General features: G+C 41.5%; 2 protein-coding genes across 3 annotated transcripts; both read right to left on the bottom strand.

Annotated features, from left to right (window-relative positions):
* Positions 1-1,084: 1,084 nt before the first annotated feature.
* Positions 1,085-18,829, bottom strand: nova1 (NOVA alternative splicing regulator 1). Of its 2 annotated transcripts, none has more exons than XM_029848367.1 (4): positions 14,463-14,831; positions 12,016-12,159; positions 5,471-5,637; positions 1,085-4,900 (listed from the first exon to the last, which is right to left on the bottom strand). In XM_029848367.1, exons 1-4 carry the CDS (start codon positions 14,464-14,466, stop codon positions 3,881-3,883), a joined length of 1,335 nt encoding a protein of 444 aa, XP_029704227.1. In that variant the 5' UTR covers positions 14,467-14,831; the 3' UTR covers positions 1,085-3,880. The 2 variants fall into 2 exon arrangements, with proteins under 2 accessions (XP_029704227.1, XP_003970792.3); XM_003970743.3 differs by lacking the exon at positions 14,463-14,831 and adding an exon at positions 17,870-18,829 and having other exon boundaries at positions 1,113-4,900.
* A 151-nt stretch (positions 18,830-18,980) lies between these two features.
* kptn (kaptin (actin binding protein)) lies at positions 18,981-23,851 on the bottom strand. The gene is made up of 12 exons (XM_029848368.1): positions 23,418-23,851; positions 22,963-23,045; positions 22,792-22,876; positions 22,658-22,712; positions 22,285-22,363; positions 21,823-21,896; positions 21,169-21,275; positions 20,411-20,506; positions 20,249-20,303; positions 20,032-20,167; positions 19,741-19,914; positions 18,981-19,242 (listed from the first exon to the last, which is right to left on the bottom strand). Exons 1-12 carry the CDS (start codon positions 23,647-23,649, stop codon positions 19,102-19,104), a joined length of 1,317 nt encoding a protein of 438 aa, XP_029704228.1. The 5' UTR covers positions 23,650-23,851; the 3' UTR covers positions 18,981-19,101.
* Between the last annotated feature and the right edge of the window lie 1,194 nt (positions 23,852-25,045).

Raw genomic sequence — 25,045 nt, 5'->3', positions numbered from 1 at the left:
ATAGAGACATTTTTGTGAGACAGCATTACTGAAGCCACAGGTCAAACAAACACACAAGGGATGCATGGAGTGAAAAACAACATGGATCCATAAAAAATCACAATCTGCAACTCTTACTCTATGTATCTATGTGATAAAACACAAAAAGTTCTTTGTCCTTTGTTTTCTTAAGTCATGTGTTTGATTATCTTTTCTTAACTTAAAAGACAGTGTTTCATTGGCACTTGATCAGCACTTCTAAACATGTTATTGATATCTAACATTTGATCGCACATCTATAATTTCAGAAGCTGCAGAGGTCTAGTTTGGCACAGGTTGTACTATGGAGTCTATTATCACTTTTACTATCTTACCAATATTGTATAGTATTCTATACAGCTCATTTTATGCTCCAGTCTTTCAAGAGCATGTTTCTAATCAACACACCAGACATCTTTTCAACTAAAATATTTTGTATAGTTTACTTATCAAATAGCAGCATTTTCATAACTTACAAAAAGTACATGTAAACCTATTCATTCAAAATCTTAGTAATTCCAAAGGTTCATACAACAGACAAAACACAAAACAGGACAACATGCTACTATATTGCTTCCAATATTCTTTACATTTTCTCACTGTCAAACTAAATCATCAATGACAGAAATATGGACACCACCGGCTGATGATGAGTCATCATAATGCACAAACAAATTGCGAAGCTAATCTTAATCAGGCTTAATTGGCGCTCTCATCATCCACACAAATATAACATAGTTCACATTGTATTGACAACGCTGGACTGCATTTGGACTACAAACTAGAATAGCTACAATAAAGTACATATAGATCATATGACATGACATATTGTATTCCACTGAAATGAATTCTAGTCATTTTCAGATAAGATAATATGCATAAAGGATGCCATTTTTTTTCAGCTTGAGGTCACGAACGAGTTCCCACCTTTCTCTCGCGTCTTCTTCGCTCTATTTTCATTATGTTTGTTCAGCCAACACATGAATATTGACTAAACCAGCATCCACCTTCTTGTGGAAGGAAATATCAACGCTTCTTCTCTTTAAAGGCCATCGTTCCCAATCTAACCTGTTTTAAATTCTCCTTGTTCTTTGTTTTTTTTTTTTTTTAAGAGGGAAATCGGTACTTGGAGCTAACACTGCTGGTTGGTCTCATGGGGCATCACAGTTTTGGAGGCAGGTGGTTTTCTGTGCATTGTAGTCTTGTGAACTCTGCGGCCTGGGAATTTATTTTTTCATACCCTCTTGACCTATAGTGCATAACTCCTTCCAGCAGCATGTCCAACACACTGCCCATGAGAAGACAAGACAGAAGAAAGGAGAAAGAGGGGGAGAGCACGATGAAAGAAGAACCACAAAGAGATTTGGACACAGGAGGGATCTCGGAAGGAAGGGAAACGGCAACGTGCAGGGGGAATAAAATGCTGAGAGAACGAGGAAAGTTAATGAGGGGCAGAGAGAAATCGTATCTGGCACAAAGAATAGATCAGAGAGCTTAGAAGGAGCACTCTCTTCAGCCACGCGCTCCAGTTGCATTGATAAAACACCCCCTTGTTTTGTGCTTGTATCTTAGTCTACGCTAAAATTATGGGCAGTAAAATGTTATCTTTTATTTTATCGGTAGCCGGATTACTTATGAACGGATATGAGGCCTTGTATGTTATTGTTGGAAACAAAATGTTCAGACACAAAGAGTAATGGAGATTTAAATCCATTACATTCAAATAGGATTTAATTGTTATGCCACCCCGCAACAGAAATTAAACAAAAAAAAAAGAAACAAAAGAGGTGTGGCTCTGATTTACTTCAACACGCCGTGTCTTCAGGAAGGGGGATCCTAGGTTTATGGGGACACTTGAAAGTGGAGAGATTTGGAGTATACAGGAAAATGTGGTGCAAACGATTTGTAAAAATGTGCGCTAATTGAAGTGCAGTGCATTGGTACCAGTAAACAGAAACATCACAAGACAACTGGAGCACAATGCTCTGATGGAGCTCTTCCTTTTTGTCAGCGTGGGTATACTGTAGGTCTTGTGCATGTGACAAAAATGTGCACATTAAAATATACTCCCAGAAGGGACAGACATGCTTCACATGATATTCTCACAGTGCAGTCTTGAGAGACCCAGTGTACTCAGGATGAACACCATGATTAGCAGCACAGAAGGAAGCCGAGGATACTGTTGGAGTGCTCGAGACAATAAGTCTTCCTGCAGTAGACACACAATTGTCCTTACAAGACAATGATGTCATAACATATCACGGTTTACGACATGCTCCGCCCAAAGTCGGTGATATTGTAGGAACAACATCAGGCTGTTTGGCTCAGCTGCTGAACGTTTTTTGTTGTTGTTGTTTGTTTGTCTTGATGCAAATTGGGAGGGATGGCTCACAGACAAAGAGTCCAAACCTTATTTTCAAGTGACGTTCTACTTCCCTTTTAGTTGTCTCTTGACTATTTGGTACCCTTACTGAGAAGGCAAAAGTTTTCTTTGATCACAGATATTGGTTCATACAGCTTTTCTTATCAAAATGCTTTTATAGTGCTTTTGTTATTTTTAAGTGAACTCACTAGACACTACTCCAAGGTACCGTACTCTGCACTTTAACTTTGTCCTGCAGAGACATAAATAAGGCAAAAACACTGTCTAATATGGCCAATTATTCAAAATGTGAAAACAAGTAAATAAAACTGGATTGCTTTTCATGGTGACATGGTGATATTAAGCTTCTCAATTAGGCGAGAGGGTGGGTCAGCTCCAATGTGCTACTAACGGCTGGATGACACATCAGATTTCAGAGTACTGTCATCAGAGAGATTCTGATTTTATGGTAAAGGCGATATAAACCTAATCCTATAGCACCAAGAACGGGTTAAAGAACATGTAATTTAGATGTGACTGAAGTGTTTGTGGGAGTATTATCTGTGTGTGTGTGTGCATGTGTGTGTTCATGTAAAATATAATTATACATTCCTGTGAGTCTCCTCTTTCCTCTCACATTGATTTATTTAACCCCTGAACTATACTCGCAGACGACAGTGAAGTTCAGACTGGGACTGTTATACATTTCTTTCACTGCAACACAATATTTGATCCCTGTAAATAATAAATAGCAATAAGCTAATATCGTTTTTACATTCAGATCAACCTGCTTTCACAGGTTTATATAATCTATTTATGTTTGAATGAGACCATGTCAATAAATAAGGATGAAAATATAAAATACCTAAATTTTGAAAAGTCAATTATGCCAGGATTTGAAATGTCAACATAGATGAGATTCCTTAAAAGAAACTAATACTTGGATTGCTTCCCCACAGACTGAGACAATCTCAGGCGCTTGGCGTAAAACCCTCCCCCAGTTAGCAACGGCCTCTGCCTTGCTCACCAAGAGTGAGGTTTTGACAGCAGCTCTGTCGGCTGGATGGAACTCAACTCACCAGGAGCTGAGGTTTGCAACTCAAAGCAAAAAAAAAAAAAAAAAAAAAAAACGAGTCAAAGAGAAAGAAGAAAATAAAAGCGATATGAGGTTTTGGAGGAGGGTGGAAGCCTGCAGCCTCACCCTTGAATCTGCAGCTTGGCAGTGGACCAGTTCGTCTTGTTCTGATCGCCACTGGCAAAAAAACTCGACACAAATTTCTTTTTTTTTTTTAAAAAACACCAGGACGTCCGTCCTAAAAACACATTCACATCACACACAATTATCCTGCATCTCTCCCCCACCTCCTCCTTTGTGATTCTCTCATTTGATACTGATAATTTAACAGATATTTGGACATTCTTTTTTTTTCTACTCATCGTGACCCTCTCAATTTCCTTCTATCTCTGTCTTCATCCTTTTCTTCTTTCATCTTTTTCCTCTTAGCCCACTTTTTGTGGGTTGGTAGCACGAACACCTTGCTCATAAGTGATTCGCTGGCTTATCAGATACTGTGCTGCTTGTGTAGCGGCCGGTGACCCTGTTATGGTAACTTTACGGTTCCGAGTGCCAGGAATGAACTCTCCTTTTTTGGAGATCTGGATGCGGGCTCCAGTTAGCTCCTGGTACTCTACCAGCGTTTTCCCTCCTTTTCCCAAAATGGCACCAACCAGATTCTCCGGCACAGCAATCTCAACCACGTCCTTGGCTCCATCTGCCAGCTTCTCTGTTGCCAGTAAAGAGGAGGCCATCAGTGGGGATGAAGCATTAAGGTAACCATTGGAAGCCCCTGTTGCAGCTGCTAGAGAACCCAGGGAGAATCCCCCGAGGCCCGTAGAAGGGTGACCAGCACTGCTCGAGGCATCGCTGGCGTAGGAGGCCAGGAGGTTGGCTGCAGCAGCAGCGGCAGGGTTAGCGCTAGCCGCAACCGCAGCCAGCACCCCAGATGCTGCTGCAGGGTTGAGGCCCAGGCCCAGGGTGTTAGTGTTGTAACCGTAACTGGCCAGTGTGTTGAGGGCTGAAGTAATGGCCAGCAGATCATTGCCAGAGAGGCTAGACATGGCAGCAGGAAAGGCACCCATTCCCGTCAAACCAGCCTGGCCCAGAAGGCTGGAGGCGGTAGCAGCTGCTGCAGCTGCATTGGGCAGTACATCCGCCGTATTGGCGTATGGTGAACCTGTGGGGTTGGAGTTGGCCACTGGACCAGAGACATTGGAATAACTGATGTTGAGGCAACTGCTGCTCTGAGGGTCCTCCTGGATCTTCTGTACTATGATTTCCACAGCCTTACGGTTCTGCTCGGGTTCTCCACTTATGGTAACCACTCTCTCTTGCAGGTTGATTCCCTCTGGTTTCTGGGAAAGCTGCACCCAAGCCCCTGACTGCTCCATGACAGCCTTCACTGTGGCTCCACCTTTGCCAATGATGAGCCCAGCTGTGCTATTGGGGACGATTATTTTCGCCTGTAAAGATATAGAAAGATCAAAATAGCTTTAAGAGGTAACAAGAGAAAGATTTGACCCTTTAAGTGGCTGACAGATAGTGATATCTTTCATTGAGTTACGGCACTATGCCCGCCCCTGCTTTACTCAGCGATTCGTTAATCCCAGGGGTTTAGGCTGCAGCTGCCACATGGTTCTATCCCGCTAGGAAAGACGGTAGGTATAAATAACCACATACACTCACATTTTCCTGACCCAACTCATGACCAGACTTTTAAAAAAAGACAAATGGAAAGCTCCTCAAAGTTCAGCCAACAACATCTCCTAGTGGTGGGCTGCAGTAAATCAATAAAGCGCTCCTCCTAAGATCAGGGAAAGGAGATCATTCATCTTTATGAGTCCACCTGCTGGTAACGTCTAAGATCACAGTAACTATGGCAGTAACCATATCCATATCCATGTTATGCAGCGGTTTCCCTTTTATAGAGAACTGGGGAAGCGTTCATACGCGTTCTATTCATGTCAGTGGTTTGACCCAGAGAATCGGAGAGGAGAAGGGTACCACCTGGATGTGACTGGACAGCGTCTCACCTGTTTAACGCGGTCAGGGTTAACAGTAGTCTGCGGCTGCAGTATGCTGACCGGTTCGGGTTTCTGGGCGCTCTGAGGCATCTCCCGTACTTTCTCCGCGATAAAGTTGTGGACACCATTTAGGGCTTCAACAGTACCCTGTATCAGACAGACACGTTCTGTTGTTCCTGTGATGAGAGAAGGCAAACAAGTGATCAATAGCTGGGTCGACTGAACAAATGCTCTAGTTATACCAAGTTTTATTGACAGAGAATGCAGCCAAAAGAAAATAAAAATAAAAATCACTTAGTGCTTAGTGAGCTCATTTGCAGAATCGGGGTAGAAAAGGCTGAATGCAATATTCTATTGGCTTATTTAGGTAGAAGGAGGAAGGATTTCTCTTCAGTGATGTAAGTGCTTCGGAGCCCTTTCTTGCCTCGCAGCTCTAATAGACTGAATACACACGTGTTCATCCTCCAGGCTTCTTTCTACACCCACACTGACGACCCAACCAGCATTCTGTTACCATGGCAAAGGAGCTGAGATGTGGAAGCAGGTGATGCAACAGTGAGTCCTTTATACTAGCTTGGACAAATTCTAAATCCTTCTCTTTGTGTTCACCTTACTGCTTGAGGTTGAGACGCTGGTATTTATCAGAATGAGAAAATATATTGCGGTGAATGTAAAGGTAAATTACATTTAGTTTATTCCGTGTGTCCGTCTGAATTATATCGCGTTTGTCATCTCCTGCTTAATCTCACTCTCAGAAAATGAGCATTATTAATCAGCACTCAGGAAAGTTTGTCATGCAGGCCACATTCTCGTGGATTTGGGAAGCTGCTGCTCTGTGCAAGCATGCTTCTGAAAAAATTGGATTAAAATATTCACTGATAAGACGGGGCCCAGTTGCACAATGAACTCATTTTGACCACACTCATCCTCTCCACCGAGAGTTCCGGTAAAGTGGCAGGTCAGGGGCAGAATCCTGCAGCAGGAAATCACAACGGCCTGCTGGACAGTAGATGTTGCAAATGAAAGTTTGAAAATGAGGGACCTTTTATTGAGACACGGACAGGCAAGCGCACGCCTGCATGAAAGGAGGCGGGAGTTGGGTGCTCCTCCTCTTTCTCTGAACTTGATTGACTGTATGTTTTTTTTATTTATTTGTCTGCGTAAGACATAGAAACAAGCATTTATTTGCCAAATAGAATAATAAAAGCTGAAAAAGTATATGCAATTATATAAAAGTATATACAGTAGCAATATGATTAATGCATTTCTACACAGTTGATTCCCAGACTTTCGACCTTTTCAAGTTCCTATATTTGCTAGACGTTTCTAAAGAAAACCAACACAATCCATAAATCCATATGAAATTAAATTGGGAAAATTAAAGGGTCTAAATGACAGACAGAAGCCCGGTTGGCCCGGCTGGTGTTATCACGCTGCACCTGTTGGTCATGACCGACGTGACAAAGTGACAGACGGAAGCCTGCTTCTACTTGACATGCTGTGGCGTTCTATCAGTTCATATGTAGACAGCAGGTGTAAGTCACAAACAATGCTAATCAGTTAACTAGCCTGCAGCATTCAACATGTTGGGTCATTACGGTCTTCCTTAATAATAATATCATTTGAAGGTGAAACAGTTCTTCATAAAAGGTCAGAGAGTTGTAGGAAAAGCTGTTACTATCATCACATGAGACAAAGTTTAAAGGAAGGATTCAGTCTGCAGAATTCTTAAGAATATGATGAATTCATACAATTTCGCCCCCTGTGTAAATTGTACTATTCTTTGTTTTCTGGGTTGTTTTAAGGGATAAAGGGGATGAAAATAAATCACAATGATCGACAGTGATGCCAGTGATTGACGTCATACAGCAAAACATTATTGATAATTATATTATTACTGTCAGTTATTTAATTATTGCAAATATCCAGTGTAAGGCAAATAAAGTAAAGAATGATAAGCAACTGATTCGAGGGCTCCTGTTTTGATTATTAAACATTCCTGCACGATTTAGGTTGCTTCCAAAAGAAGAGAACAACAGGTTAGTTAAAAATTAGATCACACACCAGGTGTTTACAGAGCCCCCGAGGGTGTCTGGGGTGTGACACACAAATTACAAATTAGCTGGACATCTCCCATTCCAACCCAGCAAAGCAAAACTCCGGTGGGTCCTCAGGGTTTAGTTATTGTGTCAGAGAATCTGAGATTCCTTCAGATCAGCTGAATCGGATGTTTTTATGCACCAAGTGAAGCATCTTAACAACACATTTGGCAGGACAGAGTTGTGTAAATGTTTGTCTCATGTTGTGTTGTCCTCTAATGCATTCCATTTGCCTTGAGTATTTTCACGTGCACAGCAAAACCCCAATCCTTTAAATATCCTGAAATGGGTGGCTGCTTGTTTGTTGTGCAGTCGTTTGTTTGTTGGCACCTCTGAATCTCAGAATCAATGCGCCCCAAAACACTTCCACAGGAATCTCTTTTGTCCCTCAGACTGAAATTGCAATGCTGGTGACGGACAAATGCTAGTGGAACATAAAATTCAGGCTGTAAACTGTAATTACTAATGAGACCCTGCTACCGTTTGGTGAATGGATGTGTTGACGTATGTTGACTGTATATAATAATAGAGCATAATAATTAAAATATTAGAGAATAATAGAGAAACATTTAGGTGCTCTGTGAGACACCAAAATGATGGGCAGCTACATCCCTCCTGTGGGTCGCCATGTTTTTCCATAGCTACAAAAATAAAAGTTAAAATGGCTGCAATTTATGCAACAACTGTCTGAGAAAACCAATAAAAAATGAAATTATCATCGTCAACACTTTATCAGAGTCATTACAAGCTTTACTATAGCTATTTTTGTTTAGCAAAATGTGAAAAATCTGAATTTCTCACAAAGGGGCTCTATGTTGACAGAGCAGATTTAACGCTGTCAAGTGTCGAGTTAACTGCAGACGGCAGGTGATATCATAGGAGTGGCGGATTGTTGTGTGCTTTCAATAATACTGTAATAGAGAGTGTATGAACCTCGTGAATATGCTGTGCATTTGGTTACATGCACAGCATAAAGACTCTCAGATGAGCAAATCTGACTAGAAAATGTTCCCAGTTCTTCACAGTAACACGACATAAAAATAAAGAACTCAGTAATGTGAGATTTATGTGATGTCAGAGTCTGATTTATCTGGGAAAAACAACCCCACTTGCTTTATGTTCTTTCTTTTTTTTGAAACAATGATCAAATCCAGCCCTCACTGTGCTGCCAAATAGCTCGATCACGTGTCGTGATTGATACTTTTACGTTCCGATAACTGAACTCATATCCAGTGTGAAATCATGTCTGGCTCATCTGTTTGTGCTGTAAACACTAACGGGGTGCATGTATGGAGTCCAGCTGCAGAAGGCTGACTCTCACTCTCCCTCCCACAGCTTTGGCTGCCGCTGCTTAAATATGCCGACGTGTGAACGTAGGTGTGGGTGTTTGAGCACCCCGAATGCATCCAACGCCGCTTTTAGGTGAGCTTGAGTAATTTCGCCTTGTAACAGTTCAAGAGGAGCAGAGACGGAACCCTGTCGTCACTGAAAGTTTTAGGAAAACTATGACGTCATCATATCTGGCCTGAAGTCTCCTAACTTTGAGGAAGTGTTGCTGAAAGAAAGGGTGAGTGGTGAGAAGGAGGAGAAAGAATCTTGGCATCCACTGGAACAGCTTGAGTACAGCTGGGAGAGGGGTCATATCCAGAGAGGGATTGAAGCAGGCTATTTCTGGAGCTGGCTCCCCCCCACACGTCCCCTCACTCACATACAGTCGTGTATATCAAAACCTTTCACTACCTCTGATCATCTATCTCAGTGCACCACAGCACAGGACACTTGTCCAGTCCCCATCAGGGTCTGTGAATTTGAGTCATGTCTTGTGTTAACAGATGAGGGCTGCGGGAAGGGTGGGAGTCTCAGTGGCTCAATGTAGGAGAAAATGGCTGCACTGGTCGGTGTCCCTGGATGTCTCTCGTCTGCTATTGTGCTGTGGTTGGAGCGAGCTCAAGCCCCTGCAGGATGATATGGGGCTGAGAACAGTGGGGAACTAATTAGCATGTTCCATTAGTCAAAAGTGCCGCAAACTCAACAATGATGTTCAATTAAATGGAATTTTGAACTGAATCACTGTTTAAAAATTCTGTTTTTTCTTCACCTTACCTGGGAAAGCATTAATCCGATAATACAAGGTAGCAAACACCATTTTTTTTAACTAATATTGATCCACTAAGGTTATTTCAATGTTTGAGAGCACAGAAATGGTACTTCTTTACTGAAATAGCACACTGCAGTCAGGTAAAAGTGCTTTCTCAAACCTTGGAAATAAACATTTAAGAATGTATGTCGTAAATATAAACTTTAGAATACCTTTGGAAAAATAGATCAATAAAAATAACTCTACGTTCTTTGGTATGTTGAACAAAACCATCCAGCTGGCCCAAGATGAAATCATATGGCATCAAAGTGGTTTAGAGTAGTCTCATTTAGCATTAATATTTCAAATTTAATAAATAAATTGCAATTATATGTATAAAGTATAAACAGATTATCAATTCAACTATTGATTTAATGGTCTACGTAGGTATCTACGTATGTTTAATGTAAATTATTATCTATGGATCAGATATTGGACACAAAGTTCAATCCAAAGTTTTGATTGGATGAAGTTTGAGCGAGATGATAGAGCAATATGTTGCCCATTGGCGAATTAGCAGTTAGCAATTGGCTAACTCACCATATCTTAAATCACTGTATGAATGGCATTTAACTATTGAAAGAGCAAAAGTACTTTCAATTTGCCGTATTTTAAACCAACATCCCCGGCAGCTGGGAGTAATATCGTGTCAGATGATACAACTGGTTTAATTAAACATTGAAAAAAATGTTCTAAAAGACTCTAATCTAAAAGAACTCTGGGAGTTTCAGGAAACTCTCAGTCATTAAAAACACAAACAAGTGGTGCAGCAGAAAGCCAGCAGAAATCACACGGCATGTTTTGTCCTGTCATCAGTTAATGGTCATCCTCAATGTGCTGTAAAAAATGTCACATATCACAACCACGCTGACAGCTTGACTGCAGGAAATGTGTAATAACACGTCTCAGCCTTTTTCAAATATTTAATTTGAATCCCTCACATTCAGGATGAAATCATGGGTTAGCGCTGTGAGTGAGTGAGTGAGTGAGTGAGCGAGTGAGCGAGTGAGTGAGTGGTCATGTCATTTGCCTGCTGGTCAACAAATATGATAAAAGTAATTGATTACTTAAAAGTCATTTAGGTCTTAAACAACCTGAAACATGTCATATTCTCAAGTGCTCACCGAGCTGTTCTAAAGTATTGCTGCTGTTTTTGCTTGGCTAATGTCAGGCTCGTGACAGGGTGAATTCTCAGGTATATGGCAGCACTGGTCATTTTACTCCAACCATCAAACCAGCCAATCTAATTCAGCACATTCTTCTGAAGTGGCCAGATTCACTCTTCACTATAATGGGGTGTGAATGTAATGAGACCTAAGCACCAAAGAGGTCATTAGAATTCATTTATAGCTGTGCTCGTCAGAATTTCAGCTACGCTCTGTGATTGTTCCCTCATACATGGTCAAAACTGTAAAGAGAAAAATCAGCAAATTTATCACTCAGTCATACTTGGTGACATATCAGCCCCACATGAATCTGAAATCTGGAGGTCAGGAGGTTTCATATAGATGTGCGTCGGTGCTCATCTGTTGTGGTCGTTGACAATCAGACCAGTCTGAAAACATCTTTAGCATTTCTAACATCTTGTGTTTTGTGGGCCATGTGCTCCCCATCCCCTGCTAAAAATGTGAGTACATGTGACTAACTTTATATACATACGTGTGTGTGTGTGTGTGTGTGTGGAGGATTCCCTCTTTCTATCATATCAGCAAAGGCAGGATACTCAGTGACACTCCTCTGAAGCATGAAGGAGCATGAAGGACAAACATTTGTGTTTGAGGGGTGGTTGAAGTTCTGACTTTGGTGTGTGTCTATAGTTCACAAAGATTCAGTGATTTTCTCATTGGTGTGTGTGGTTTATTTGGACTCAAGGTTTAAAAAAAAGACTCATCGAAGACAAAGACTTGCTCGTCCTGCAGCAATATTATCAAATAAAACTGTTTTGACAAATTTTGTTAAGCTTAAAAACTTACTTTCACCGCACAACTGCTTCACAGGCACAAAGTCAGTCAGAACATTTAGCAGCACATAAAATACTTCATAGTTTGATGGGGATTCTTTTCTTTTTCCTTTTGGGTACTTCCTTTGATTTGACTTCTGGGTTCTTTTTTGTGTTTTAGCTCTTCCTTTACTGTGTTTTATGGACATCCCATAATATTTTTCTTAGACTTTTTAACAATCCTTTAATGCTTTTTCTTGAAGACGCAAACAGGAAGGGACACTTTTGATCGAGTGACTATTTGATTGTTGACATTTACATTCAATTGAACAGTTCTGTGACAGCTGATAATATAAAATCTATATGTGTCCATGCTTACCTGGGTAGAAGTCTTTGGATTTGGACAACTTAATGGTGGCACCCGTCTCTTTCTGCAGCTGTACGATGGTCTGGCCACCTTTGCCAATTATAGAGCCGGCTGCATAGCTGGGAATCAGCACCTTCAGGAAGTACTCACCCTCCTCTGGAGGAAGACACAAACAAAGTATTAAAACTGCACATGTCACACAGAAGCTCTGCATGAACCCACACGCAATAATGGTTCCCAATCGAACAATGTTCAGAGCGAGTTAAACCCGACATGCATGCATACATACGAAGCAACAGTATAAATTTTTGTCTGTAATCCTCAGATGAAGGGAAGCTATTTGGGATCCAAATTTGTTTTCTAAGAGGCTTTCAGTGCATTCGCATTTCCTCATAGTTTGGTGACATTTTCAGTCTCTTGTCCTAGATTTCATCTGGAGTAAATGATGACCTCCTTTCCTCTTAGCAGAGGTCTAATTTTAACTGTTTTCAAGGTTTAACAACCTCTGACTACATAGAAATCCAGGTCCAGTCATAGGAACCTTTTTTTTTTTGTGCATGAAAAAACTGACCAACATGCACGCTTTTCTCTAAGGGACACATACGCAGATGACTTAAATATGTAAAGTTATCATTGTGCAGTCGGCAAGTGTGATCCTTCTTAATTAACAAACATGTGAAGAACATATGGGAACCAATCCTGGAGATTTGTTCAAAGGCTATTCTGCCAAGATGGGTAAATCCCCTCCATTTTAGAAGGCGCTTCTGTGGCTTACACTGGGTTATTTCAGCAGCGATTGACAGAACATCATTCTGGAGGAAAAGCAGCCGAGCATACGTCTCCTGTTTCAGTAGGGGAAGTTCTTTTACAGGGGTGCTAATTAGGATTTAATGATCAAATGCTGAAACAGTTTTATTCAGGGAAGCCTGGCGACTGTGAGTGTGCTACTAACATACTTAGCTAATTTAACAACTCAAAATTACTAAAAGTATTATAACAATAGATGCAAATGGCTCTTCTTTCCCAAATATAGTGTCGATGAATTCATGATAAACATTTGATACAAGTAACCCCAGCTGCATGATGATTTCGATGCAATGACGTCATGTTCGATCCATTTCGGCTGCCTCAAGGGTGACGTCATTTCAGCGGGCTGAGATGTAAAAGCTATCCACCTATCCACCTTTGCACAGCAAGATCTCCGCTACTAACGCGACACGGTTTTTCCATGTGCTTGGTCAACGCAGCAGTGTGGAGGGTGCATGTGTGAGCTTAAAGACGTTGGTGAGACGCAGATGGATGGAGGTGGACCTTCCTGCGCCGACATCAACCTGTTGCCTCACTAATGCAGTCATTACATTAGGATGTAAATGATTGTGGCACTGTGACATTAGGGAATGTCACAGCTTGGATGTCAGGTCTTTTTCCATTAATATGCCCCTCATGTACCATTCAGACAGAGCCTTGTTTTCCTGTACGTCACCGGTAACCCACAGACTAGGATTATCGCTGCAATTCACTCTTGGCACCTACAGCCAATTTCAAATGAAATGAAGGCAATGAAATGAAAATACAGTGAATATCGGTGCTGAAAGCTAAACATGTCATTGCACATATGATATGTCTGTGCAAAAAGAGAGAGCGACACAGAGAGAGAGAAACAAGTAAAAAAAAAAAAAGAAGCTGTTAATCTATCGAAAATGTCATCCTCACCCTTTTCCAGCGTGATGCTTTTCTGACAACAATAAAATGACCTTGGTGGAAAACTAAAGATCGTGCATGTGTGACACAGTCCCCGTAAAGCCTCCACGCACTCTCTCCCGTCAAACGACGCCTGACAATACAACCTCGCATTATTCGCATCATTCGTTTGAAAGATGCAAATTTAAAACAGCTTACGACCTGTTGTTGACAGAGGAACCAAAACCCACTGCGTAACTTTCTCCTCATCTCCAGCCAGAGTAAAGCCAGCAGAGAACAAGGCCACCACTCTCCGTCACCCTCACAGCCATGTTTCCTATCATTAGTCAATAATTAATTCTGTCCTGGAGTCACAGATCACAGTAACAGGCTTTAATGGCATCATGTGCTAGAGTAAACATGGCAATCTGTTGCTGCAATCCGCCAGGGAATGGGAGCAGTGGGGCACACTGGGAAGCTGAGCCAGTGGGGTGGTAGTTCAAACCCCTGCTTCCAATGCTGGAAGGATGGCTTGGAGGAGAGACACTGAGCCAAACGTGTTCCGTTAAGTCACTCAAGGGGGGTGGGTCAGGAGGAAATGCCTTGTGACTGTCCTCCCTCCTTCTCACTAGTCCTCCAAGTACCCATTCTGCATTTTAATAGACTAACCTGCTGCTGTCAGGCGGCAAGGACGATCAAGCAAAAATGAGCAATAACGACCAAATCCGATGCAGCCGGATCATTTCAACAAGTCAGGCAAAAAGAGTTTTGCGGCTTACCCATTCTGAGATCTGCTGCTGCACAAGTCCTCTGTCAGATCGCCATCAATGCCGGGGCACAGTCTCTAAAGGGGAGCTGAACATTAGCGTAGGCATAGGTGCAACGGTGGTGTTCAGGAATGCGGCCAGTCGTTCACAAGGTCCAATTCATCAGCGGGTGCAGAAAAGGAGATTTCACCGCAGCATGAGAGCCATGCCTGCCGCTGGCCACAGCCTCAATTGTTTGAGAAAATGCTAATGCAGGCTCTGAGTGTTTTCAGTGAAAGACGGCACGCATTGTTCGAGCCTGCATCGGTTTGAAGGGGGGGGTCTTCCCTGCCGCATCACCCTTTTCACTGCTCTCATCCATATTCATCGAGTGGCCTGTCCGTCTGCAGCAGCACACCCGACTGACGCGTCGATCCACCAATGGGCAGCCTCCTCCCACCGCCGCGTCACGTCCCCACCTCCCAATACTGGTCCCCCCAAAAAATTGAATTTTCTCCCCCGTTCCGCCTCTTTTGACGCAGCACTATAAAGTATGGCGGTCCGTTCACTCACTTTTATTAGTGGAAAGTGACAAAGGTGGAGTGGCAGGGGGAACGGGTTCTACTGGAGAATGGGTAGGCGTAACGAGTGACCTTCGACGGCATCTAAAGAGGTGTATGGAAAACATACGAGGATGCTGAAGGAGGTGGAGGTGGAGGAGGAGTGATCCAAGACAGCGTGCTTTACGCCACCCTCCCTTCATTCCTCTTCTCCCCCACCCCCAATCCCTTAGACGGCCATGTTTGAGAGGGCGGAGGGGCTCATCAACCATTGCAAATGGCAGTGCCGCAGAATGGTGGAGGGGGGTGATGAAGCCAATCACTACGCCTATAAATCGTGCACTGAAAGGTATCTTAAGTGACCGTTTAAAACCTGCGCGGTGAATGTGTGTGCACACGAAGGGCATCGGGCAACAGTGATTTCCTGGTAATCTGGAGAAAGGGGGGGGGGGTTGCTTTTTGCTGGCTGGTGATTATTTTCCTCTGCTGATTAAACCCTCTTACCGTCTTTCTCTTGAGTTTTTAATAAACATTTTCCAGATAATTCGCCCAATCTCATTCACAGAGAGATGCCCCAGTATATATACACAGCCTCCCTGTAGACTCCACTCCCTCTCACAGTCTATCTACAGTGTTTCGCCTTTTCTTTCCATTTTGCTCTAGCTTCAATTCTCTCTCTCTCTCGCTCCCTCTCTTTCTCTTCATCTCTGCCACCTGGCAAATTCACAGTCTGCTCACGTCACATCGCTCTGCAAGGGCACCTGTGTCCTTCTCACCGAAAAAAATAAATAAAATACTGCTCACATTCTTGTGCCAACATTTCCATTAGTAACATTACAAGATCATACCTAATCCCTCAAAAATGCAACCTTTTGTAAGGCACATTGCTGCCAGCAACATGGGCTCACACTATCAGTAATTAGAGACATGAATAAAAGATATTTGTGTTGAGGAAGGAAGGGCAACGCCGATAAAAGCGAGAAATCCCCTCAGTCAGTGTCCAGGACTCTTAATACGCAGTGTGGGCTCCTGCTTTGAGAGAGCGCAGCTTCTATTCTCTTTGTTGCGACTGCCAGTCATGTTAATGATCAGTTCTGTAAGAATGAGGTGATCAATATCAGATGTGGTAGAGGGGTTGGTGATTACAAAGATGGCTGTCGAACACCACTGCCAGCCACGCAGTCGCTCTGTAATTTTATATATAATACATGCAGATAACATGACACGGTGATACTGCCGTAATGTCAAACATGTCACACAAAGAGACAAAGTGCTTTACAGCATGTCGAGCTGCTGTTCCTGAGCTCGGCCTGACAGGACTCTGACTCAGATCGAAAGATCTTTTTTTTTCTTTCTTTTTTGGTCAGATTCTTAATCAAATGTTCATCAGGTTTGCCCAAAAAAGCCTTCCATTTTACTGTAATCTAATTTTACATCTCATGCATGTTAACCTGACTGATACTTAGACCACAATACAAAATTGCCATTTTCTTGACATCATAATAATAATTTTGGACTAGATGAATATATTATTTGAACATATTAACTAGGTTTTTGAATTAGAATAAAGGGCCTATAGATGTTTTCATATCTGCTCAGAGGCCAAAAATCTAATTGTTCTTTGTGATTTTACTTTAGGGATTCAAAGATTTCTTTGTTTTCTGTGTGTGTTCATTCATGTTATGGCTAAACGTATTTTTAAAATGTATTATTCCTTATACTTGCTATGCTTGATACTGGATATTTTGGTAAAGTTACAGTGATATATTTATAAAAAATATACTGTATATATACTGCAATTGCTAAACCATATGCAGCTCCAGTGATGCAGGCAACAACTATTATTAATATTACTTTTTTTTTATCATACTCAATTAAAAGCATGAACAAGCATCTCATTAATCATTCAAGTAGTTATTTTATCCTGCATTTTTTCAATGTGAAACTGGAAGTGGAAGTGCTTAATTAACTTTAATATAACAATTTAAAGAGAACATCTTTTATTAATCTTATTAAAATCACTGCATGGTGCAACCAGGATCTTTCTTTGCATAACAGACAGGACAGCGGCCAGAGTGACAGTGAAACGGTGCAGCTATCAACATCCAGTGAAGATACCGGTACTTCCTGTTCTCAGCTGTGTTCCCCCGTCACCAGAAATAAGACAAGCTGAGGTGCAAGTCACTGTCACTGTTCTCTGACTCGCTTCTAATCAAATCTGCACCTCTCTTGCCCCCCCCATCCCCCTATTTAACCTCTAATCTTAGTTTGCACCTCCAGCAGAAAACACACACACTTTGAAAGTAGTCTAGGCTGTGATTGGTATCGCTCCTCTGTTGTTCCCTTTAGTCCAACACAGCACAAAAATGTGTTTTTAGTTTGCATTTTTCTCTTGTCGCCATCAACTGTCCCCTACCAACAGTCAAGCAGGTTCTTCGAGGTTTAAAAAGTTTTAAATCCTGTTTCAACTGACACGTGTTTATTAAGATTTATAGATCGTCCCAAAGTTTAAACAGGGGAATCTGCACGTCCAACACATTTTAGACCCCAGACAGGGAATCTTCTCTTTCTTCTGTTGGAATCCATCCACCAAGGCCTGTTTGGCCTCTGCATGGGAATGATTGTGTCTGCAGAAGCACTCTTCTCCTTCTCCACATACATCAACCCTCCACCGGCTGGAAGACTTCAGATCGTTCCTCTGGATCTGGAGCAGAGAACTACCTGCCCTCCCCTTAACTACCTGTTCCCAGCCTGCACATGTTGAATTCCACACCCAGCTTACATCAGTTTACAGGATGGATGCGTGCACAGGTCGCGGTGTTCGGCTGCCATTTCGCCATACCCTGCTTCACCATTAAGAGATTTGGACTACTCTCTTACCTCCGGTGTTGGTGCGCTTGGTACAGCCGGCCTCCTCCTCCGGAGTTTCCAGCGGTCGTTTGCGGGAGTCTGCGTTATCCGCTTCCATGAGGGGCTGCTGCAGGCTGTGGAGGTTTGGATTTGGGTATATTCCGTTATGGTCCACGGCCGCTCCGCTACCCCCGACCAACATCATCTTTTCACCTCAGCGGGAGCTGTAGATAATTTTGTGTTCTTCCTCTTGAAACACGCAGCGCCCTCACTGCCACATATCCCGATAACGCGCAGCGCAAAAATACGGACAAGTTTGGGGGGCTCGAAACCGTCTCAGCGGGATCAAAATGTCAGACGACGCCGGGAACAAGGTCTTCTCTTCCCACCGCGACTGTGCCTACCTTACAGAGCCAGATATAAGAGGCTGATGGAGTGAAAGGCGCTCATTGACCGTCGCTCCAACTGCGTGATCCGTATTGTTGACGCGCACAAGAAAATCCAAGAGCACAAGAGTGTGTGCTCACGAGAGCCATGGAAGCCGGTGCAGGAGCTTCTTATAGGAGCAAAACACTCTTCACCAAGTCATCTCCACGGCGTGTGCAGAGAGCAGCTGTTCTTATTGTTGTCTTTGTAGTGAATGAAACAGTTGAGGACCACAGTGCCACTGACCGGCCAACACTAGAGACCAGAAGCCCCCATTCTCTGCTTTATTTGCCGGAATTCCATTGTATCCAAAACTAACATGTTATTGTTTCCAAAAACAGATGGTCTTTCTTAATTTACAACCGAACATTACTTGTATTAAAAACTATTTTCTCTGATATCCCCCATTTTCTTTCAAAATGACCACAGACGATTATCTTGCACCACTTTTATTTATTTTTTTGCAATTACTTGTCCTGATTTACTGCAGTTAATTATAATATGTCGAGATTTATTTAATCCAATGCGCAAGATAAATAACTTTCCACTATGTTACCTTCATTATTTAACAGAACAGTATATTTTTTTATGTATTTTACAACACTAATAAAGGAAATAATTGTTTCTTGCATTCATTAAAACAGTCAACTTTCTTTCACAATTATGCTAATGATAGAAAAGTCAAAGATACAAAATGCCAAAGACTGACGGTTAATACATTTTCCAGTTAATCATTTATTTTAATATGAAGACAAATTAACTTGCAATCATATTACAGCTGTACATTTAACATTTACAGGCAAAAGGAATTTGGCGATAAAAAGCAAAAGCAAACATCAGTTTCCAAGACTTTCATTACTTTTTAATGAGGAGGGCTTGAGAGGAGCCTCCTCGGTGTCTCTGACTGGCTCAGCCCCAGCTGTCAGCCTCTGGGCCAGGCGCTCCATGACCAGAGCAGCAGTGCTGCTTAAAGAATGCTGGACAACGGAAAGCAAAAAAAGATGTTAGTCAAAAAACAGATGCCGCATGTGGGGCACATGGCTTTTAAACTGCCCCACGCAGTCTCACATCTGCCCAAAACAGTCCCACATCTGTGCTGCACAGACACTGAAGGAATGTAACTGTGTTCATCGGCATTTTAAAATCTAGCAGCTACACTTCATCAAAAAAAAACAACATTTATTTGAATTTGGAGACGGAGAATAAAACATTTTTCTTGGAATTTTGTTTTTTTACACTAAGATTTTTTTTAATAGATTTTATTTCTGTGAAAAAGAAACATCATAATTCACATTTTCATCCTAACTTTAATGCATTGAACAGTTTTGATCAGATACTTGTGCAGTCGAATAAACTCCTGTATACACTGCATGCATTTAAACCTTAGAAACTAACTGTTTTAAGAGTACAAACGTGAGGAATGGTGACAGACTTCGGCACCAGAGACGACTGTGCCAAAGCTTTGTTCAACAAACCTGTAAGATATGCAGTCCCTTCAGTGTAAGAACAGCCAGCTCTCTCAAACCGTCCCCGGTCAAATCCAAGTATATAACAGACAGCACCGGACTCTTGAAGCTCCGCCTCCACTGTAGCTTAAACTGCCCATCGTCGTCATTCCCCACTGGTTGGAATTTGTAACAAAGAAGTTCCTACAGACCAAAATGTACAGCAAACTCTCACCATCCTCCTGATCGAGTGTGATACCAGCCTTGATAATTAGCAGAGTGAGCAAGTTTGAGGGTGCATCAGTAAAAAGGAGCTGGGACCTGGCCATATGTTCCCAGTAGCACCTCCTTCTGCCCGTCAAAATCCAGGTCGATGACCAAAGCACAAAGCACAGCGTCCCACTGGTCGCTCTCTGAGAGGAACACTGGCCGGGACAATCCTCTCTGATGGACATCTCTGAAGCAAGCACACAAACACACAGAACTCAGCACGCCAAGTGGTTTCAGGTAGACATTTGCAAAGTTGTCAGGTTCTGACCTGTAGACCACCGCCATCTCTATGGTACTGGTCACCAGAAGATTGTAGCTCTCCTCTGGGAGAGGAACAATGAATGAAAGATTCCTCCATGATTATCACATTCATCTACAGCCATGGACAGACACATATGCATCACACTGGGATGAATTCAGAGATCCGCACCTTTGTCTCCATTGGGTCCAGTCTGGCAGCTCAGAGGGAACAGCAGCACACTGGAGACTGGGCTGTCGAACTGGAAACGCCAGCTCGACAAAACCTCTGAAACAACATCAGATAAGCAAGAACAGCCACACGGTTTATTCATGTTATTAAGATTCATCATTGTTATCTCTACCTAATGATTTACACGCATTAAAACCAATAAAGAGAACAACACAAATGTGCTATTCACAAAGATAAAGCAAGATTAAATCTGAAGTGGCTTCAACAGTTAAGGCTTATTTGTTTTGCTGAAATGAGTGATGCTGTTTTAACTTTGATAAGTACAAGCTTCTCCTTTATTCCACAATATTTACTATAGTGGGACTGACCTCAGCCTCCATTTTAACAACCCAACATGCATCTCAGAGCGTGTGCTCAAGGTGCACAGGGGAAAAAGTACACCTGCATCAACCACCATGTGAGTTTTTTTTAGTTACATCCTGTTTCGATGCCACAATCAATTCCCCTTTACATTGTAGGCATAAAGGAAAGTTATAAACAGCGACAAGTTTCGGGAGGAAAAAGCATAGTTCATGTGCACAAGTGAGGCATGTGAGCTGTGAGTCAGGACCAAAACTTAAAGGTAACTTTACTGACTCTTCTGATAAATGACATTAATAACAACCTCGCTATTAGATACAATGGGGAAAAAAATAATTAGCACGTCTGAGTAATAACCATTAAAGCCACAATTACAGAAAAGGTTCCTGGTGCCTCACCTGGTCCTGACTGGTTCACCAGGGCCAATCCAACGCAGCCATTCTGGCAGCCGAATGCTGAGAGACGCTGACCACCAGCAATAGTCATCACATCCAACCACAGGACACTGCAGGAGGAGAAGAGGAGTCATGGACACTCCTGAAGAGTTGAAGGTTTAAAGTCATGACTGTGGTGGAGAAACGTGGCCACAGCAGCAGCTTTATTGTTAGTGGTGTTAAAATGATGAATTGTGAAAAAATAAAAGTCCACATGTGCTCTAATTTTTGGCAGAATTGGTTATTTGATTCAAATTTAAATATTTTTCTGATGATCAGAAGCTTTTTTGAAAAATGATTATAACTTAAATATAAAATCAGGCAAAAACATTAGTGGGGAGCAAAATTAGCGTAGTAGAAGAGGGATTTTCATTCCTATCAAGATCAAATAGTTGTACCTCATGATTGCAAATGTGTTAAAAAAAAATCATCAGTGATTCTAAATATCCCATAATTTACAGTATTTTAAACTGTGTTATTTCTTTACACACTAATTAATTATGCAAATAAACAATCCATACATATAAGGAGTTCTTATTATGAAACATTTCATGATTTTAAACTCTTTATTGTGCTCTGATTCTAACAGTACAAAGACTCGATTGGATTCAGACTAACTTGCTGGTTAGTTGTTGTAGTTCAGGAAAGAGTTTTTCCACTGGCTGCTCTTCAAACTGGTGCAGGGACACATTCTGTTGGGAACGAGTCACTAAGGCTTGAATGATGAACATTAGTGAGAGCGCAGCATAACAAGAATAAGAAGAATGTATGTGATAGCACAAAAGGAGCAATCAATCAATTAATATTCCAAATAATATTAAATAATAACAATCATATCTACAATCTATAGAAATCCATTTCAAATAAAATACAGCTGCACATTTTCCACCTGTGAGTTACAGTAAATTTACATTGTTACTTATGGCTGAAACATTAACCATGTTATATGATACAATCTTTCTTTCTGTTGGTGTCTCACTCACTCACTCACTCACTCACTCACTCACTCACTCACTCACTCACTCACTCACTCACTCAGTCACTCACTCAGTCACTCACTCACTCGGTGTGTAATCTAACCTCCTTGTACAGATGGATCTTCTGATCATGACCACTGAGCAGAAACACCGTCTCCCTGCCTCCATCATCACACTGTACTCTGACAAGAGAAAAACATTCACACAAAAACAGAAATCTGTGATTAAAACTCTAAAACCACTGATGATGGCAAACTTCTGCTGCGCCTGAGACACGTATCAACTTTAATGCGCTGATCTTATTGCACAGTAACTGTGCAGGGATGGCAATATAATTTAACATGATAAGTTGTGCAAAAATGATGGGGCAGACATTCTTCACATTTGGATAAGTTTGTGTGGCCTTGAACAAAAGCTTCAATCAGGACTTAGTTAAAATATTAGCCTGTGTCCCAGGTGTGTAACAGCAAACTTACTCTGTGTGGTAGAGCTGGAAAGGTGTGAACTGCAGCTCCAAATTCAAGCAGCTCTCTGTGAAGAGAAACACCTTAAAATGTCAAGTTTAACCTCAAAACACGCCGAATGGACACGGGTACGTTGCTTCACTCACGTGCTATCGAATCCAAATTGAATTCTGAACCAGGCTCATAGTCACAGTAGATATTCAGGAAAGGTGTAGCCTTGTCCCCTGAGTCCTGCCATCATTTCAACCCTTTTAATAACCACATACGGTAATGTGTATATAAACTAAGATGTAAATTAAACGGGCTGTGGACAATACCTTTACAAATGTGATGCCCACCACCAGGCCTCTCTTAGGTGGAGACTTGTTGAAAGCATCTATCGACACAATCTCTGCATCAACTAAATAAGAACCAAGATTAACAAGATTAACTGTAAAAACCCACATATAATATAGTCACATATTATATGTGGGGCTACATATAACAGTGTTAGTTTAATGGACTCTCCCCTGCTTTCACTTATTTTCTTGAGTAAGTGTACATAAAAATGTGCAATATATAGTTCACACACACATATTTATACACGTGTTATGGATAGATAGATAGATAGATAGATAGATAGATAGATAGATAGATAGATAGATAGATAGATATTATACACACACAATGAAATTAAGATTAAATAATTTGGAGACTTTAGAGTCTTTCACGAGAACGTGACAATTATTATCGAGGGATTAATTCATACATTTAATTAGTGACCTTTAATCACCTGGTATGTAGGTAAACTGGACGTCTTTAGCCACAGGCCGGATCTTTTTCTGCAGCTCCTGGTATCTGAAACTAACTACCTTGCCTTTCAGAGTAGCCGCTAGCAGTTCGTGCTCCCCGGCCTGACACAGCCCGTAAATGTTACTCTGCGATGGGAAGCGGCTGAAACTATCCTCCACGAAGGAATACGATTCAGGAAACATTCTAGAGACCCCAAACCAGCCTGGGAGCATTCAAGAAGAGGTTCATGCTTGAGGCGCGGCTTCGCTCTTTCAATAAAACTGCGTGTAGCCAGCAAAGAAGAGACAGTGAAATGACTTGTAAAGTTTGATTCTACGGGCAGTTTTTATTCATTTGAGGAAAAAACACCTCAGTAATTTGAAGGATTGTTTCTCAACTTCTCCAGCAAAAAGAAAAACTTCCGGTTGTTGGGCGTGATGCATTCAATGTTATCGGATATATGGTTTTTGATGTACAAACCATAGGGTTCCTATTGTAAAGAATTGTATGAATAATTCTTTACAACAGCAAGTCATCTCATTAAGGATTGTGTTTTATTGTGTATGCTGTCAAATTGATAATTCCAAATATTCAACGAACTAACTTTAATTGATGTAACTCTTCCTATCACGTAAAAGGCAACGCGCAGCTTTTTCTACTTCACTGTGTAAATTGATGGCGTATTCGATGCACCGCAAGCATTATCTTGCCATCTATCGGTGGATCATGGTACACGAAGAAACATCATCCATCCATCCATCCATCCATCCATCCATCCATCCATCCATCCATCCATCCATCCATCCAATAAAAACTCTATTTTTGTTCATTAATACATATCCATCATGTCTGCTGTGATATGATAACGTCTGTATGACCTACGACTGTCTACATAAATACATACATAAGTAGTTCCTGTGTAAATTCACCGTCTGGATTTTGATACGATACCACTTGATGTGTAAGAGCCGTAGTTTAAGTTAGAGGGTGTAGTGTGTTTCGAGTTTTTCCACTTTAGAGACAGTTGGGACATTTGTCCAGCAGATGTCAGTGAAGCCTCAGGCTGCTGGTCATCGCTGGTCAGGAGAAAGCTTTTATGTGCTGGATTTATGGAGGTGAAAACGGAAACAGCATGATGTAATGACCTTAAAAATAAATATCTTCAGCCAGACTTTTTATAAAACTTCCCCAGAAAAGAAGTGTAATCAAAACCATGTTTTAACTTAATGAGCAATTAATTTTGGATGGAAGAAGTGGATGCATCCAAGCAACATAAAAGAAAAACCCTCCAAATTCACTCCAAAATAACTCCATCACAAAGCTTAAAATCACTATGTTGTAATAATAATAATAATAATAATACTTTATGGTATTATTGGTATTCTATGGTCATAATTTAGTACTTTTTAAGATGTGAAACCTGGTGTATTTTTTAAAAATCCAGTATATAATGCAGCTATTGAAAATGACATTGCACATGGTGGCTCAGATTGTTTGTATGTTAAAATCACAACCAAAAGGATACAATTTAGGATTGTTTATTTCTTATTCTTGTCGGATGAAGATTACTGTACATCCCCAACACTGTACTCTTCACAATACTTTCATTATTTTAGAAGTCATTTCTGC

Source organism: Takifugu rubripes, chromosome 15 (genome assembly GCF_901000725.2).
Source record: "Takifugu rubripes chromosome 15, fTakRub1.2, whole genome shotgun sequence".
NCBI lineage: Eukaryota > Metazoa > Chordata > Actinopteri > Tetraodontiformes > Tetraodontidae > Takifugu > Takifugu rubripes.
This window is presented reverse-complemented; position numbering and strand designations above follow the sequence as displayed.

What these genes read in the sequence shown, in the direction of transcription:
- nova1 (XM_003970743.3), bottom strand. Translation starts at nt 18,044, where the DNA reads ATGATGTTGGTCGGGGGTAGCGGAGCGGCCGTGGACCATAACGGAATA. An exon ending in ATCCAAAGACTTCTACCCAG is followed by an intron (nt 5,638 to 12,015) that starts GTAAGCATGGAC and finishes CTCTCATCACAG; the next exon opens with GAACAACAGAACGTGTCTGT. An exon ending in ACCCTGACCGCGTTAAACAG is followed by an intron (nt 4,901 to 5,470) that starts GTGAGACGCTGT and finishes ATATCTTTACAG; the next exon opens with GCGAAAATAATCGTCCCCAA.
- kptn (XM_029848368.1), bottom strand. Translation starts at nt 23,649, where the DNA reads ATGCTCCCAGGCTGGTTTGGGGTCTCTAGAATGTTTCCTGAATCGTAT. An exon ending in TTCCAGCTCTACCACACAGA is followed by an intron (nt 22,364 to 22,657) that starts GTAAGTTTGCTG and finishes TTCTCTTGTCAG; the next exon opens with AGTACAGTGTGATGATGGAG. An exon ending in AGGGACTGCATATCTTACAG is followed by an intron (nt 19,243 to 19,740) that starts GTTTGTTGAACA and finishes TCCGTTGTCCAG; the next exon opens with CATTCTTTAAGCAGCACTGC.